Source organism: Hyla sarda, chromosome 4, assembly GCF_029499605.1.
Source record: "Hyla sarda isolate aHylSar1 chromosome 4, aHylSar1.hap1, whole genome shotgun sequence".
NCBI classification, from domain to species: domain Eukaryota; kingdom Metazoa; phylum Chordata; class Amphibia; order Anura; family Hylidae; genus Hyla; species Hyla sarda.
The window spans coordinates 232,846,301-232,864,412 of NC_079192.1; the positions used below are offsets into that span (position 1 = coordinate 232,846,301).

The 18,112-nt window shown below is 42.6% G+C and overlaps 1 protein-coding gene across 4 annotated transcripts in view; it reads right to left on the minus strand.

The window, feature by feature from the left end:
- The window catches only part of LOC130369044 (transcriptional regulator QRICH1-like), a 90,535-nt gene that overhangs the window by 37,857 nt on the left and 34,566 nt on the right, over nucleotides 1-18,112 (minus strand). For 2 of the 4 annotated variants that reach the window (XM_056573729.1, XM_056573728.1), the window contains exons 2-3: nucleotides 16,359-16,407; nucleotides 11,449-12,470 (exon numbers count right to left, since the gene is read on the minus strand). In XM_056573729.1, the coding sequence (XP_056429704.1) occupies nucleotides 11,449-12,447 (999 nt within the window). In that variant the 5' untranslated portion in view covers nucleotides 12,448-12,470; nucleotides 16,359-16,407. Of the gene's footprint in view, nucleotides 1-11,448; nucleotides 12,471-16,358; nucleotides 16,460-18,112 lie in introns of all 4 variants that reach the window. The other 2 variants (XM_056573727.1, XM_056573726.1) reach the window with 1 other exon arrangement.

Below are 18,112 nucleotides of genomic sequence, written 5' to 3' on the forward strand. Positions count from 1 at the left end.
CTGCTGGGGGAATATCTATAAACATCGTACATCGCAGGGGAGTGGAGCATGCTGCCAACTCCCGTTTAATAACTTCTAATCGCATTGGGTCTCAGAAGTGAGACCCGGTGCGATCAATCCCTCAGCCCCTGTACTACAACCCCCATCACCATGTAGCCTCCCCAGCCACCAGAAGACTCCCGCAGCCGGGGAACTACTACTCCCATCATGGAAACAAGTCTGTTCCATCATGGGAGTACTCGTAGTCCCGGCTGTGGGAGTCAGAAGGCAGAGATGTTAAAACGGCCGTGCATGATGGCTGTTATAGTGGGTCTTAATGGATGAATATGCCCGTTATTTTGACGGACATTATTCAGCTGTTGGCACCCGTTATTTCATCAATTATTATACATCCGTTTTTAAACAGAAAACGGATGTTTAATAACGGATAAATACTAACAAAAAAAACAAATCTGCCCCTGGGATCCTTCATCTGTCCATAAATCTGAATATCTACCTGCTGGTGTATGAGAACTGATACCGCGGAGGAAAATTCTGAAAAAGTAGAGTAAAAAGAATATTTCACTCATCTTTTCCTCAACAGCATCAGGGTATCCTTTGTTAAATGGGTTTCGACCAGGCACACAATAGCGGGAAGAAATTTTACAATCCTGTCAAAGATTGCTACTCTTTTCTTTCTATCTTTAATACCCCGTACATTTCATGTAATGATTTTCTTATTCATATTTCTCCCACACCAAAAATTAACTTATTTTCCCCTCCATACTGCCGGTCTACCCCCCTCGTACCAGACTGGTAACCCCCCCTTTCCCAATGGTCTATGAACCACACCACAAATCTCTCTCCTACACTTTAACTCCGGGCTCCAGTAACCCCCTCCCCTATTTAACTCCCCTAATTTATACACCTATCCCCTGCTGTTCCATCCAAGTCATTACTTCTTCAGAGCTATTAAAAAAATATAATAATAAAATAAAAATAAAATCTCTCTATAAACTTAGTTTAGCAGGGAACAGTAATGAATAGCATGTCACATTTACCATATTATGAATCCTGAAAAAATTATTGTTCCACAATATTGCGCAAATCCTTATATATTTTTATGGCTCCGTAATATATTATATGATAAAATAAAGTGTACCAATGAAAAGTACAACTTGTTCAACAAAAAATAAATAAAAATAAGTCCTAATTCAACTTTTTCAGTGGAAAAATAAAAAAAGTTATGGGTCTTACAATGTGATAAAATAGATAAAAATAAAAAATTAGCTAGGTCAAAAGGGGGTTAATTTTTTTGATTGTGCCATTCTGATATAACCTAAAGTTGAGATAACCTAAAGTTGAACACAAATCCTGTAAGAAATAAATGAAATGTGTTTTGCCTGCTCACTAGGTGCCTTCTGTAAAAATGATACATATATTACCAATTTTTCAAAAGGTATGCAAACTTTCCCATTTCACCCAAAGATAATTGTTTCTTTTTTCTTTTCGATACATTATATAGTAAAATAAAAGACGACATAAAAAAAAAAAAAAAATACAACTTTAGAATAACAAGCCCTACACAATACTATTGAAACATGAAAGGAGAGAGATCTCATTGCAAGTAGAGCTTTTTTTTGCTTATGCAGAGCGCACAAAATGTCGCATGTGCGCCTAAGCAATCAGCCTTACCTAAGAAAATGTCAGTTTTCACTTTGCAGTGGTCCCAAATTTATGAAGTGTGAATGTCGTATATAGGCATAAAACATTGCAAACCTTTCAAAATGTTGTAAGTCAAAGACAGGTCAGACCTGGGGGTGCATGCACACCACATTTTTTATTATACAGTTCCCGTATACGGTTTCAAGTTAAAAACCATATGGAACTGTACAGAAAACCGTATGCATTGACTTAACATTGTAAACCGTATGTCAAACGCATCATCCGGTTTAATCCGCTTTGCATCTCATACGGTCTTGTCCAGTTTTTTTTTACCCGTATCCAAAACTGTAGTCTACCACGTTTCTTGGTCCGGGCGAAAAACTGTATTAAACCGTATACTTTTTTTTTTTTTTTTTTTTTTTTTTTTTTTAACATGGGAGTCAATGGGAACCGTACAGAACTGTATGTGTGTACGGTTCCATCAGGTTTTCACCATACGGTTTTTTACTTTACACTGTTTTTTTTTCTTGGAATTTCAATCAAACAAGTGAAACTTTATTCAAAATGGAGTGAAAAGTTAAAAACGTATACGTTTTTTTTCTTACAAAACGGATGCAACCGGACATCATTTTTCAAACAGTATACGGTTTTCAACCGTATATGGGTTAAAATTTGTACACACGTTTTGATACAGTTTAGTCCGGTTTTGAGGAATCCGTTTTTCATCAAAAACCTGATACAGGAACTGTATTACAAAAACGTGGTGTGCATGCACCCTTACAAAACTGCAATTGTAGAGAACTTTTAAGAAGTCTCACAAAAAGTTGCAACTGAGACTTTGTGCAGAAAAGTCTCAGAGCAGAGGAGGAATCATAAGTTGTGTTCTGAAGTGATTTATTGTTTTTTGCTTATGTGCGCCAAGTTTATCAATCCCCTGTGATAGTATGATAAATATGTCACACACAGTGACTTAACCCACTTTCCAAAGACAATTATAAATCTTCCCCATTCTCTTTGTACTTTAGTCTCAACAGTCCCCCCCACAAGTCCAAATGGGAACAGAACCTGCCCTCTTCTTAACTAGATTACGCCATTGCTGTATAATGGTTTCCAAGAAAACCACCAATCTAGTCTAGCAAAAATATCTCTCAAAATACTCCAAAGCGAATATTTGGCTCTTCACCTCCTTCACGGTCAGATGATAGTAACCCTGTTATCCTTTGTATGACGACAGTTTATTATAATAAAGGGGTAATCCGGTGAAAAACTTTTTTTTTCTTTTTTTTTTTCTTTATATCAACTGGTGCCAGAAAGTTAAACAGATTTGTAAACTATTTCTATTAAAAAAATGTAATCCTTCCAGTACTTATTAGCTGCTGAATACTACAGAGGAAATTCTTTTCTTTTTGGAACACAGTGCTCTGTGCTGACTTCTCTGTTCATTTTAGGAACTGTCCAGAACAGCATATGTTTGCCATGGGGACTTTCTCCTACTCTGGACAGTTCTTAACCCCTTAAGGACCAAGGACATATGAGTACGTCCTTGGTCCCGCTCCCGTGATATAACGCGGGGTCCCACGGTGACCCAGCATCATATCACGGCGGGCCCGGCATCATAGTGAAGCCAGGATCCGCCGTTAATAGCGCGCGGCACTGATCGCGGTGCCGCGCGCTATTAACCCTTTAGCCGTGCGCTCAAAGCTGAGCCACGCGGCTAAAAGTGAAAGTAAAAAGTGCCGGTTAGCTCAGGGAGCTGTTTGGGGATCACCGCAGTGAAATCATGGCATCCCGAACAGCTGTACTACAGGAGGAAGGTCTCTTACCTTCCTTCCTGCAGTCCTATCGCCGATTGAATGCTTCAAGCCTGAGATCCAGGCTTGAGCAATCTATCGCCGAAAACACTGATCACTGCATCCCTATGGAGATGCATTGAACAGTGTTAAAGATCAGTAAATGCAATGGGGGGCTATAATATTGCAAAAGAAAAGTGTAAAAAAAAATCATTAACCCTTTGAATTACCCCTTCCCCTAATAAAAGTTTGAATCAACCGGCATTTCCAATAATAAAAAAAAAAACTGTAAATAAAAACAAAAATAAACATATGTGGTATCGCCGTGTGCGGAAATGTCCGAAATAAAAAATATACCGCTAATTAAACTGCACGGTCAATGGCGTACGCGCCAAAAAATTCCAAAGTCCAAAATAGCGTATATTTGGTCACTTTTTATATAATGAAAAGATTAATAAAAAGCAATCAAAAAGACAGATTAATGCAAAAATGGTACCGACAAAAACTTCAGATCACGGCGCAAAAAATTAACCCACATAGCTCCCGGAACACGGAAAAAAAAAAAAAAGTTATAGGGGTCAGAAGGTGACAATTTTAAACGTATACATTTTCCTGCATGTAGTTATGATTTTTTTCTGAAGTAATACAAAAGCAAATCTATATAAGTAGGGTATCATTTTAACCGTATGGACCTACAGAATAAAGATAAGGTGTTATTTTTAACGAAAAATGCACTAAGTAGAAACGGAAGCCCCCAAAATTTACAAAATGGCAGTATTTTTTTCAATTTTGTCGCACAATGATTTTTTTTCCCGTTTCGCCGTAGATTTTTGGGTAAAATGACTGATATCACCACAAAGTAGAATTGGTGGCGCAAAAAATAAGCCATAATACAGATTTTTAGGTGCAAAAGTTTAAGTTAGGATTTTTTTAAACGTAAGGAGGAAAAAACGAAAGAGCAAAAACCGAAAAACGCCCGGTCCTTAAGGGGTTAAAATGGACAGACATGTCAGCAGAGAGCACTGTGCTCGTGATTCAGCAGAGAGCTGTGTGTTCCAAAAAGAAAATAATTTCTTCTGTAGTATTCACCAGCTAATAAGTAATGGAAGGATTAAGATTTTTTAATAGAAGACATTTACACATCTGTTTAACTTTCTGGCAAAAAAAAAAAAAAAAAAGGGGGGTTTCCACCAGAGTACACCTCTAACCCATTAAGGACCAGGCCAATTTTCACTGTAGCATTTTTTGCACATCTGACCACTGTCATTTTAAGCATTAATTACTCTGCTTTTACCTTTCATTTTGATTCCGAGATAGTTTTTTCATGACATATTTTACTTTATGTTAGTGGTAACATTTTGTTGATACTTGCATTATTTCTTGGTGAAGAATTCCAAAATTTTGTGAAAAAAATTTAAAATGTAGCATTTTTCTAATTTTGAAGCTCTCTGCTTTTAAGGAAAATGGATATTCAAAATGAATTCTATTTTGATTCACAAATACAATGGGGGAGATTTATCAAAACCTGCATAGGGGGAGATTTATCAAAACCTGTGCAGAGGAAAACTTGCCCAGTTGCCCATAGCAACCAATCAGATCGCTTCTTTCATTTTTCACAGGCCTTCATAAAAATGAAAGAAGCAAGCTGATTGGTTGCTATGGGCAACTGGGCAAGTTTTCCTCCGCACTGGTTTTGATAAATCTCCCTCAATATGTCTACTTTATGTTGGCATCATAAAGTTGACATGTTTTTACTTTTGGAAGACACCAGAGGGCTTCAAAGCTCAGCAGCAATTTTCCAATTTTTCACAAAATTATCAAAATCTGAATTTTTCATGGACCAGTTCAGGTTTGAAGTGGATTTGAAGGGTCTTCTGGTTAGAAATACCCCATAAATGACCCCATTATAAAAACTGCACCCCTCAAAGTATTCAAAATGACATTCAGTAAGTGTTTTAACCCTTTAGGTGTTTCACAGGAATAGCAGCAAAGTGAAGAAGAAAATTCTATATCTTCATTTTTTACACTCTTGTTCTTGTAGACCCAGTTTTTGAATTTTTACAAGGGGTAAAAGGAGAAAAATCTTCTGAAAATTTGTAACCCCATTTCTCTCGAGTAAGGAAATACTTCATATGTGCATGTAAAATGCTCTGCGGGTGCACTAGAGGGCTCAGAAGGGAAGGAGCGACATTTGGCTTTTGGAGAGCGTATTTTGCTGAAATCGTTTTTGGGGGGCATGTCGCATTTAGGAAGCCCCCATGATGCCATAATAGTAAAAAATAAAACCACATAGCATACTATTTTGGAAACTACACCCCTCAAGGAATGTAACAACGGGTAAAGTGAGCTTTAACACCCCACCGGGGATTGATGAACTTTCTCCTATTACAAGGGGTAATCTGAGAAAAAGCCCCCGAAAATTTGTAACCCCATTTCTTCTGAGTAAGAACATACCCCATATGTGGATGTAAAGTGCTCTGCGGGCACACTACAATGCTCAGAAGAAAAGGAGCGCCATTGGGCTTTTGAAGAGAGAATTTGGTGGGAATGGAAGTCTGGGGCCATGTGCGTTTTTACAAAGCCCCCATGGTGCCAGAACAGTGGACCCCCCCCCCCCCCACGTGACCACATTTTGGAAACTACACCCCTCAAGGGTTGTAACAAGGGGTGCGGTGAGCATTTACACCCCACTGGCGTTTGACAGATCTTTGAAACAGTGGGCTGTGCAAATGAAAAATTAAATTTTTCATTTTCACGGACCAGTGTTCCAAAAATCTGTCAGACACCTGTGGGGTGTAAATGCTCACTGCACCCCTTATGACATTACATGAGGGGTGTAGTTTCCAAAATAGGGTCACATGTGGGGGGGGGGGTCCACTGTTCTGGCACCATGGGGGCTTTGTAAACGCACATGGCCCCCGACTTCCATTTTTTTTGCATTCATGTCAGAACTGCTGTAACTATCAGCCTCCCCTGTGCAAATCACCAATTTAGGCCTCAAATGTACATGGCGCTCTCACTCCTGAGCCATGTTGTGCACCCGCAGAGCACTTTACGCCCACATATGGGGTATTTACGTACTCAGGAGAAATTGCGTTACAAATTTTGAGGGTGTTTTTCTCCTTTTACCTCTTGGGAAGATGAAAAGTATGGGGCTACACCAGCATGTTAGTGTAGATTTTCTTATTTTTTTTACACTATCAGGCTGGTGTAGACCCCCAACTTTACCTTTTCATAAGGAGTAAAAGGAGAAAAATCCCCCCAAAATGTTTAACCCCTTAAGGACGCAGCCCTTTTTCACCTTAAGGACAACCCTTTTTCGCAATTCTGACCACCGTCGCTTTACGAATTAATACCTCGAAAACGCTTTTACCGAATATTCTGATTCTGAGACTGTTTTTTTGTGACATATTCTACGTTATTTTGGTGGTAAATTTTCGGCATTACTTGCATCCTTTTTTGGTGAAAAATCCCCAAATTTCATGAAAATGTTAAAAATTTGGCATTTTTCTAACTTTGAAGCTCTCTGCTTGTAAGGAAAATGGATATTCCTAATACATTTAAATTTTTATTCACAAATACAATATGTCCACTTTATGTTGGCATCATAAAATGGACATATTTTTGCTTTTTTTTTTTTTTTAAATTAGAGGGCTTCAAAGTAGAGCAGCAATTTTCAAAAATGGCATGAAAATTGCAAAATCTGAAGGGACAGATGCTACAGAACTACAACTCCCAGCATGCCTGGGCAGTTTAGGCATACTGAGAGTTGTAGTTTGGCAACATCTGGAGGGCTACCGTTTGGGCACCACTGTAACAGTGGTCTCCAAACTGTGACCCTCCAGATGTTGCAAGACTACAACTCCCAGAATGCCCAGACAGCCTTTGGCTGTCTGGGCATGCTGGGAGTTGCAGTTTGGCCTTCCTAGTGGTTGCCACAGTAAAGATCACTTTACTGTCACATTCATTTCCCCCCCCCCCCCCACCCCCTCCACCGTAGTTTCCCTACCTGAGCCAGGATCCAGCAGTCTCCAGCGACGATCGGGGTCCCCAGGCATCTTCTCCTCACGTTCCCCTCGACATCCAGGGTTGGGCAGAACGGGGGGTTGCCATGGCAGCCCACTGTCCTGCCCTACCATTGGTCAGAATCAGTTCTGACCAATGGCAGGGGATAGAAGGAGTTAGCAGCACTGTGACCTCGCTCCTATCCCTCAGGATGATCAGGGCTGTCACTGACAGCTCCGATCATCCCTATTTTCCGGGTGATCGGGTCACCAGAGACCCGATCAGCCCGGAATAGCAGAAAATCGCATGTCTGAATTGACATGCGATTTTCTGCGCTCGGCGACATGGGGGGGGGGTCTCAGCAGGCATCCCGGTCCGGTCCCCAACCGGCTAGCGGCAGGGACCGGAATTCCCACAGGTGTATGCATACGCCCCACGTCCTTAAGGACTCGGGATGCAGGGTGTATGCATACGCCCGGCGTCTTTAAAAGGTTAACACAATTTCTCCTGAGTACGGAAATACCCTATACAGTATGTGGCCCTAAACTGTTTCCTTGAAATACAACATGGCTCTGAAGTGTGAGAGCGCCACACGCATTTGAGGCCTAAATTAGGACTTTGCAATAGGGGCGGACCGGCTACAAGGATGGCGCTTCTCTCCACCAAACACTGCCATATGAGACATTTTTCATTTTTATTGGGGGGGGGGTAACTGTGTAGAAGTATGTGTAGTGTTTTACTTTTTATTTTGTGTTAGTGTAGTGTAGTGCTTTTAGGGTACAGTCACACTGGCGGGAGTTCACAGTGAATTTTCTGCTGGGAGATTGAGCAGAAAATTTGCCGCAGCTCAAACTTGTAGAAGGAAACCCACTGTAAACCTCCCCTTGTGAATGTACCCTGTACATTCACATGGGGGGGGGGGGGCTAAACCTTGAGCTGTTGCAAAACTACAGATGTTGCAGAACTACAACTCCCAGCATGCCTGGACAGTCTGGGCATGCTAGGAGTTGTAGTTATGCAACTGGGGAAGAACAGTTTGGAGATGGCCAAGTAGTGGCCTCCAGATGTTGCAAAACTCCAACTCCAAGCATGCCCAGACTGTCCAGGCATGCTGGGAGTTGTAGTTCTGCAACATATTGCAGAACTACACTGCCCAGAATCCCCGACTGTCTGGGCATGCTAGAAATTGTAGTTTTGCAACATCTGGGGTGCTACAGTTTGGAGACCACCATATAGTGGTCTCCAAACTGTGCCACTTCAGATGTTGCAAAACTACAACTTCCAGAATGCCCAGACAGTCAGTGTATGCTGAAAGTTGTGCTACCCAGTGCTCTCCAAACTGTGGCCCTCCAGATGTTGCAAAACTACAACTCCCAGCATGCCCAGAAAGCCTTTGGCTGTCTGGGCATGCTGGGAGTTGTAGTTTTGCAACTTTTAGAAGGCCACAGTAAAGATCACTTACCCGCGATCTTCACTGCAGCCTCCTCCGCCTTACTTTCTGGCCACACTCCTGATGTCGCCACTGCCGATGCCGCTCTGGTAAGCCGGTTCTCCCCCGCTCTGCCCGAACTTCGATCGGTGGGCAGAGCGGGGAAAGTTAACTTTAACCCTCCCGCCCCCAACTGCCATTGGTTGTCAGCCTGATCGACCAATGGCAGGTGATAGCATGGCCGGAGCTGTCTGCGACAGCTCCGATCACTTATTTTCTGGGCGATGGGGGTCACCAGTGACCCCATTGGCCAGCGATTGCCGACATGGGGGGGGGGCATGACCCCCCTAGGCATTGCCACGGGATGCAGTCATCAGCAGTCATCCCGGTCCGGTACCCGCCCGCCGGGGGCCGAAATTCCCACAGGCGTACAGGTACGCTCTCCGTTCTTAAGTACCAGGACGCGAGGGCGTGCCTGAACGCCCTTCGTCCCCGACAGGTTAACTCAGTGCTTCGCAACAAGTGTGCCTCCAGCTGTTGCAAAACTACAACTCCCAGCATGTACAGTCTCAGTGCTTGCTGGCAGTTGTATTTTTGCAACAGCTGCAGGTACACAACTACAACCCCAGCATGCCCTTTAGCTGTCCGTGCATGCTGGGAGTTGTAGATTTGCAACAGCTGGAGGCACACTGGTTGCGAAACACTGAGTTAACAAACTCTGCATTTCACAACCAGTGTCCTTCAGCTGTTGCAAAACTACAACTCTCAGCATGCGTTGACAGCCAAAGGTCATGCTGGGAGTTGTAGCTATGCAACAGCTGGAGGCACACTTTCATAGAAAAAAAAGTGCCTCCAGCTGTTGCATAACTACAACCCCCAGCACGCAAAGACTACCAAAGGGCATGCTGGGAGTTGTAGTTGTGCCTCTAGCTGTTGCTTAACTACAATTTCCTTTCCAGCATGCCGGTAGTTGTTGCTAAGCAACAGCAGGAGGTGAACAGGCCTTACCTCCTGCTGTATCCTGCCACCCGCACCGCCTCCAGTCCTCCGCCACCGCTCCTGAGGGGACCCCCGCCAAACCTCCAGACAGGTAAGGGACCTCCGCCTGCCCCGATCGCTGCCCCCATCACCGCCCAGTAGAGTAGTGATTGGTCGGTCATTCCGACCGATTAATCACTTGATAGTGAGGTGGCACCCGTGCCACCTAATTCTTGCTGGCTAAGGGTGTGAGGACAGCCCCAATCGCCCTTTTTTTCCGGGTCACCGGAGACCCGATTGACCCGGAATCGCCACAAATCGCCAGACTGAATAGCAGCGACCAGAAATCCAGGGACCGGACTGGGGATGCAGGGCGTACCTGTATGCCCTGTGTCCCCAAGAGGTTAAAAGCAGTACAGTAACAGAAAAGCATAAACACAGGTATCATTTTAGTATTGAACACAAAACTAAGGGAACATGTCAGTTTTACCATAAAGTGCACTGCATAAAAACTAAACCCTCCAAGAGTTATAGAATTGCGGTTTTCTTTTCAATTTCTCCGCAAAATAATATTTTTTGGTTGAGTCATACATATTAGGGTGAAATGAAAAAGGTCATTACAAAGTACAATTGGTCATGTAAAATAAAAGCCCTCATAAGGGTCTGTGGATAAAAGAATTACGGCTCTTAGAAGGGGAGATGGCAAAATCGAAAATACAAAAATGAAACTGGCTGTGTCCATAAGGCCAAAATGGGCTAAGATCTTAAGGGGTTAAAATCTAAACATGTAAACACACCCATACAAATTTGCTTAAAATCACTTGTCAAAGAATACCAGTCATAAAATACCAGGTGCTGGAGCATCAAATATTCTATTGTAACTTCTATAACCAGCCAAACCAAAGTTAATTTTAGTGGCTACCATGTAATGCCTTATTTTCCCTTTGGTAACTGTTAAAAGGGGTTATCATTGTTTTTGAAAATGTTTAAAAAGGTCCCAAATGCAGTAACACAAAAAACTGTTTAATGAACTCCCTCTCCGATCCAAGCCTTCAGTCAGCACCCCAGTGTTTCTTTGGCTGTAGCAATCATGCAATGCCCACTCCTGACCAGTGGCCTTGGTGGTCATGCTTCTTACTCCTGGCATCACGGTTCCAACACTGAATGCTGATGCCAGCAGTACTGAGCATGACCACCAAACCCACTAATTGGCTACAGCGGTCGTGATGTCCATTCCTAAGTAACACCAGAGTGCCGACTAAAGGGTGAACAGGGAATGAGCACAGCAGATTGTTATTTTAGTGCATTTGGGGCCTTTTAAATCATTTCTTTTTATTTTTTTTATAAACTTGGATAACCTCTTCAAGAGGAGCTGAACATCGCTAAGGTTGGGGGGAGGGGAGTGGCAAAAGTGGGACACCATATTATCCATTTATTTAGAGCAAACTCATCAACTGAAGGATTATTAAAAGAGTAAAATTTTTAAATAATCAGTTATTCAAAAAAAATACATTGTATTCATTCAAAACACCAGCAGTAACTTTAGTTCGTTATTCTGGAAGTGTGTCCTGTAATACATTAAGAAACTAACAAAATAATTACCTGTACTTGTTGATCCCAGTATTTTGCAGCCTGGTACACACGGCCACTTGTTTGTAAGGATAAGGGGATTTGAATATTACCATTCATGTTTAACAATGGCATGGAAAATCCAGAAGTACCAGCATGTACTGTTTTGTCACAGATGCTCTTTTTCCCATCAAAGCTCTCTTTACTCTCTTCTAGTTTGACACTACTAGTGTGCATAGGAATCTCCCCCATTTGAACTATTCCACAACTGTCCTGTGGTACAGAAGTGTTTATTAAAGTCTGAGATTCGGGACAGGTAGCATGGGCAGAAAAGATTGCCCAAGATTCTACATTAGGCAACTGTCCTGATGGTGAAGTACTGGCAGGTACAAGTCCATACAACTGACTACTATCTACAGTGAGCAGCTCCTGCCGAAGAGGAATGTAAGCCTGTTGCTGACTTTGCAATGGCAATGCTACAACTGTAGCAGGAGTGTTTTGTAAGGGTGTGTGGTTAATAGTGTAACTGTCCTCAACAGGCAAATCAAATTTTCTTTTTTTAACTGGCTGAGATAATCCTGAAGAGCAAGCTCTTCGATCTTGAGAAGCAGATGTACCAACGCTAGAGTTTTGTCCATCAGAAATAGACTGTCCATCAACCTGCTGCTGGAGTGTTTTATTTGATTGGCTTGGTTGAATGTCAATATTGTGGCCCTGTCGCAATTGGACATGATGCACAGGGATATGATGCTGATCAAGAGGGACACCAGAACTGACAGAGTGCTGCAGGGGAGAAGCAATGGGCCTAGCTAGCTCCAGCAAAGAACCAGCAACATCAGAATTGTCCATGTAGAAGTAATGATTTCTTTGTTGATATACAGAAATTGGAGAATGAACAAACTGTTGCATTTCCTCCGCTCCCTTGCCATTGAGTGAATCAAGGAAATCTTTCATTCGGTGGGGAGGAATAGTCTGGGCTTTCATTCTGAGATAGTCTTCATACGGAATGGAGTTTTCCAAAGAATGGCTCATCCTTCTGGCAACTGCGAAACAAACTAAACAAATAACAAGAACACGTTATTATGGAGAGCTGTGCACAAAAACATTAGGGGATAAGATATGTGATGCATTCCATGTTTAGCATAAGGCTGCATTCACATCACAAATGGGGCATACAGCAGCCGTACCTGGTGGGAGATTTAGAAAATTGGTTGCTGCCATATCCCCGCACCATATCCCATGCATTTCAATGAGCCGGACAGAGTCAGCTAGTGATTTCGGTCAGGTCATTTTTAACCTGTATCAGTTTTTGTTGCTGGACTGAAACTGCAGCAGACAAGAGTTTTCAGTCCAGAAACAAAAACGGATACGGTCCTATCTGACTCCACAAACTTCACAGAAATAAATGGGGTGTGGCGCTGGTCCATATGCCCCAATTGTGAATGCAGCTTAAGACTACATGCATAGGGGATGAGCAAGCTGTGAATTTCTGTGCATAAAATACAAAGCACATTACAGTCCCAGTTTTTAAGAAAAAGGTTTTAAATGCTGGAGAAAAACCTGCACAAAAGTTGTGTATTTGCAGCAAACTCCAAAAGTGGAGATACAGTATTAAATTCTCTTTTCTATGTACTACTTCTGCACCAAAATCCATACAATTTGGTGTGGAATGTAGAAACTATGCAGACGTTCCACTGTGGATTTTCAGTGGAAAAGCTGCAGCATACTTGTCCTATGTGCATGCAGCCTAAAGCTATCACTGTTCAACAATTACGCAATTTTGCTCGACATCGTCTACCAATTAAATCACAAAATAAGAGCCCCATGCATGGAGAATGACTATCCATTAAAATAAAAGTGACCTTAAGAAACGTGTACATTGTCTGCTAATATTTTTGTTAAAAGGGTCATCCAGCAATAGCAAAACAGAGCTAATTTCTTTTAAAAAAAACACAGCACCACTCCTGTCCGCAGGTTGTATGTGGTAATTCAACTTGGTTTCATTTACTTCAATGGAACTGAGATTGAAAACCACACCTAAAAATGCAAATAAATGTGATGCAGTTTAAAAAAAAAAAAATAATAATAAAATCAGCTCTGTTTTCCTAATGCTGAATAACCCCTTTAAGGCTAGTTTTCCGCAGTTTTTTTCTGGCTTTTTTTGAAAACTGGTATTGCAGTTTAGGAGCCAGAAGTTTTAAAAAGGAATGGAAAAAATTAAGGAAGGACTTTTACTCTCCTCATTGATCCACTTCTGACCTTTTCAAAAAGCGCCAGAAAAAAAAAAATCTGTGGAAACCTGGCCTATGGCTGCGTTTCCACTTGCCAGTTGTTAGAAAACTGCCACTACAGTTTTTAAGTCAAGGCCAGGGGTGCATTCAAAAGGAATGGGAAATCTTAAAGGAAGGACCTACCTTTGAACTGCACCAAAACGAGTCAGAACACAACTGACTCCACTGAATCCTAACAGATCCCATTGACATACATGGGGTCCATTGAGGATCTGGTAGTTTACTAGAGAAAAAAAAAGTGCATGTACTATTTTTTTCTCCGCTAAACGCCCATCGTTTTGACGGAATTGCCAAAGGTGATCCATACAGCGGAGCCCGACGGAAATATGAAAGAGGCCCTTTACTTCTCCTTCCTGCTTCGGCTCAAAAATTGCAGTGGCAGTTTTTCCACATAAAAAAAAAAAGGTTGAAACGCAGCCTAAGACATATTAGTTACACAGTACCGTGGCGCCTCAAGTTACAATATTAAAGGACAACTGTAGTGGTACACTTTTCTATATGCCCGGGCCTCAAAAATAAACAAAATAAACTCATACATACCTTCCTACGAGCCCCCGTTGATCCGACACAGGCCTCACGGTCCGGCAGTGCAGACGTCATTCCACTTCCTGGGGACGCCGCAGAGCCGGCGTATCACCGGCCGTAACGATGTCCCGCCCAGGCCTGTGATAGGCTGAGCCCACTGTCATGTAAGGAGCTCTGGACTCAGCCTATCACAGGCCGGGGCGGGACATCGTTACGGCCGGTGATACGCAGATGGCTCTGCAGCGTCCCCATCCCCAGGAAGTGGAATGAAGTCAGCAATGCCAGACAGTGAGGTTTGTGCTGGACCAATAGGGGCTCGTAGGAAGGTATGTATGAGTTTATTTTGTTTATTTTTGAGGCACGGGCATATAGAAAAGTGTACCACTACAGTTGTCCTTTAATCGGTTCCAGGACGACCATTGTATGTTGAAACCATTTTATGTTGAGACCATAACTCTTAGGGGTGTGAATCGCTAATAATTTGGCGATACGATTCGAATCGTGATACCAGTGTGGCGATTCGATATATCCCGATATATCGCGATACCGTCTAGGTGATGATACATCACGATATATCCCGATATATCGCCCACCTGGGAGCATTAATTGATCGCAATAGATCTAGTAGTCTAACGCGCACTTTTCTCATTTTATCCCGTCCGGGCTGCAAAATAAAAGAAAACGCACTCTCTCTTACCTGCCAACGAGCCCCCGAAGCTCCAGTACACTCCGGTACAGGTGTTCGGTCCCCGGGCTGTATTCTTCTTACTTTCTGTTAGCCCGGCACGTCACATGGAGCTTCAGCCTATCACCAGCAGAGGCGGGACATCGCTGCGGCCGGTGATAGGCTGAAGCTCCGTGTGACGTGCCGGGCTAACAGGAAGTAAGAAGAATACAGCCCGGGGACCGAACACCTGTACCGGAGCTCCGGGGACTCGTTGGCAGGTAAGAGAAAGTGCGTTTTCTTTTATTTTGCAGCAGGGACGGGATAAAACGAGAAAAGTGCGTGCCGGAGTACTCCTTTAATAGCCAGCCGCGGTGATCGCCGCATGCTGGCTATTAGCGGCCCCCGGCTATTGAGAACAGCCGGGGGCTGCAGAGTATGGAGCGGGCACGAGTCCGGAGCCCGCTCCATACACAATGCAGAGCACCGTATGCTGGATACTAGCGGCGGTGATGCATCAGCGGCCTCCGGCTACTGAAATCAGCCGGGGGTCGCAGAGTACGGAGCGGGCACGAGTCGGAGCCCGCTCCATACACCCAGAGCGCCGCCGCATCAGATCCGGCCTGCCCGGCTCCACAAATGGACATGCTGTTCCGGGCGGCAGGAGATACAAATTCCACATCCCTAAAAGAATCGATTCAAAAATATTTTGAATCGATTCAGTATCACCAAATGAAAAAATCGCGATAATCGCGCAAATCGATTTTTTCTTACATCCCTAATAACTCTATGGAAAGCTGGTAATTGGTTCTGAAGCCTCCAAAATGTCATCCAAAAATAGGAAAAAGTGGGGATTAAAAAAATAAAAATAATAAAATAAAAATAAAAAGTAGATAATATAGAGAAAGAAAGTCCTTCCATATAAAAGAAAGAAAGATCTGCTGGGAGCAGTAAATCACTGTCTATGTAGAGGACAGGAGCTTCTTCAGGGACCTGAAAGGACACACAATATCCTAAAAAAGTTAAATAGAGCCGCCCTTACCTGGTGTCCAAAGGTGCTGCTATCCCTGGCACAGGTAAAGAGTAGTACAGAACATGTAGTACCACCCTGTACTGTTTGCGGCGCTACCAGACAGGAATTCAGTAATACAGGGGTTTTACCAGTAAAATGCCCATTCTGATTGGTCAGATCTTCCAGCCATTGACACGTTTCACAGATCTGGACTGTCTGTAGCATTGTATGTCGAGTCTGGTTTCAAGTTAAAATGGTCCAGAAAAGACCAAAGTATGTTGTAACTATTGTTGAGGCCATTGTAAGTGGAGGGATCACTGTACTCTTTTGGCTCAATTTAAGAATATGCATAATCTCATGCCTTTAAACCCATTAAATCTAATGTTTTGCATATTACAGTAAAGAAAAATAAATCAACATATTGTATAACATGGCAAAAGTGTAAATATACCTTATTGTGGCATTTGTAATAAGGAAAGCCGCTGTCCTCATGTCCACCACTGTCAAGGGAAGTAGTAATGGTTAGTAGATCACTGGTTAACTGCTTCAAGCCTGATTATAATTGGAAGAAAAAGGTAGAAGGTATTGAAATATTTTAAAACAGAATGCAATAAATAAAATATAAAAATTAGAGTGCATTAGAATTTACATTATACAGGAATTGTTTCCAAATTCTTAGTATGTAGAAATTTTTAACTGATATGCCATCAATTTTAGGTCATTAGGGGTGAGACTATTTCTGGCAAGCTCCACATCTACCTTAATTGCTATCATGCACAGCGGCTGTGCCATTTAGGAAAATAGAAAGCTATAACTGCTAGGATATCATTGTAGCAGCAGCACTAGGATATTGCTATCATCTATAGTTGTCTCCACATGGCCCCATTGACTGCCGAGGAGAAGGCAAACTTCGGTACTTAACAACTTCTCACCTATCCACAGGATAGGGGATGTGTCTGATCATGGGGGTTCCCAACAATCGCCTGCCCGGAGCCCTGGTTTTCCACATGCATGGAGCGGTGGCCGTCACACCCCAGTATGAATCTCTATGGGAGAGCCTGAGATAAAGAAGAACTCCATGTGGTGGTTGACACAGCTCTGTGCATGGAGACAGCAGGGGCGCCAGACAGGGGAGAGTTGTTAAGTACCGGCGTTCCCTTTTAAGCGATACCGACACAAAACAACGTTTTTATTTTAGATCAAAGCATGTTAGTTACTGTCCTAAAATGGCAAAACACAGACCTGAATCCAATTGAGAATATATGGCAAGACTTAAAAATTGATGCTTACAGCTTTATCTCTGTAGATGTGAAAAACTGGTAGAGACATACCCAAAAAGACTTGCAACTGTAAGTGAAGCAAAAGCCGATTCCACCAATTATTGAATACTTTTTTGTTCTCAATACTGTTTGTGTCACAATAAAAGGTATTTTGCCCTATCAAAGTACAATGCATGTTTTGACCAAATGGTTAAAGTCTTGCATCCCCTACATAATCTCTAAAATCTCTAACCAGACAGCACCCCTACTTGATCTCTGAACTCACTCACCAGACAGCACCCCCTATCTGATCTCTGAATTTTCTCTCCAGACAGTGCCCCCTACCTGATATCCTGTTCTCGTCTCTGCGTTACACAGGGTGGGCCATTTATATGGATACACCTTAATAAAATGGAAATGTTTGGTGATATTAACTTCCTGTTTGTGGCACATTAGTATATGTGAGGGGAGAAACTTTTCAAGATGGATGGTAACCATGGCGGTCATTTTGAAGTCGGCCATTTTGAATTCAACTTTTGTTTTTTCAATAGGAAGAGGGTCATGTGACACATCAAACTTATTGGGAATTTCACGAGAAAAACAATGATGTGCTTGGTTTTGACGTAACTTTATTCTTTTAGGAGTTATTTACAAGTTTCTGACCACTTATAAAATGTGTTCAATGTGCTGCCCATTGTGTTGGATTGTCAATGCAACCCTCTTCTCCCATTCTTCACACACTGATAGCAACACCGCAGGAGAAATGCTAGCACAGGCTTCCAGTATCTGTAGTTTCAGGCGCTGCAGAATGGGCAAAACAAAAATTGGAACAGGACCCTCAGTTTACGCAGAAGATTTTGTACAGTGATGAGGCAAACTTTTATGTGAATGGTGAAGTTAACAAACAAAACCACCGCTATTGGTCTGACACAAACCCACATTGGAT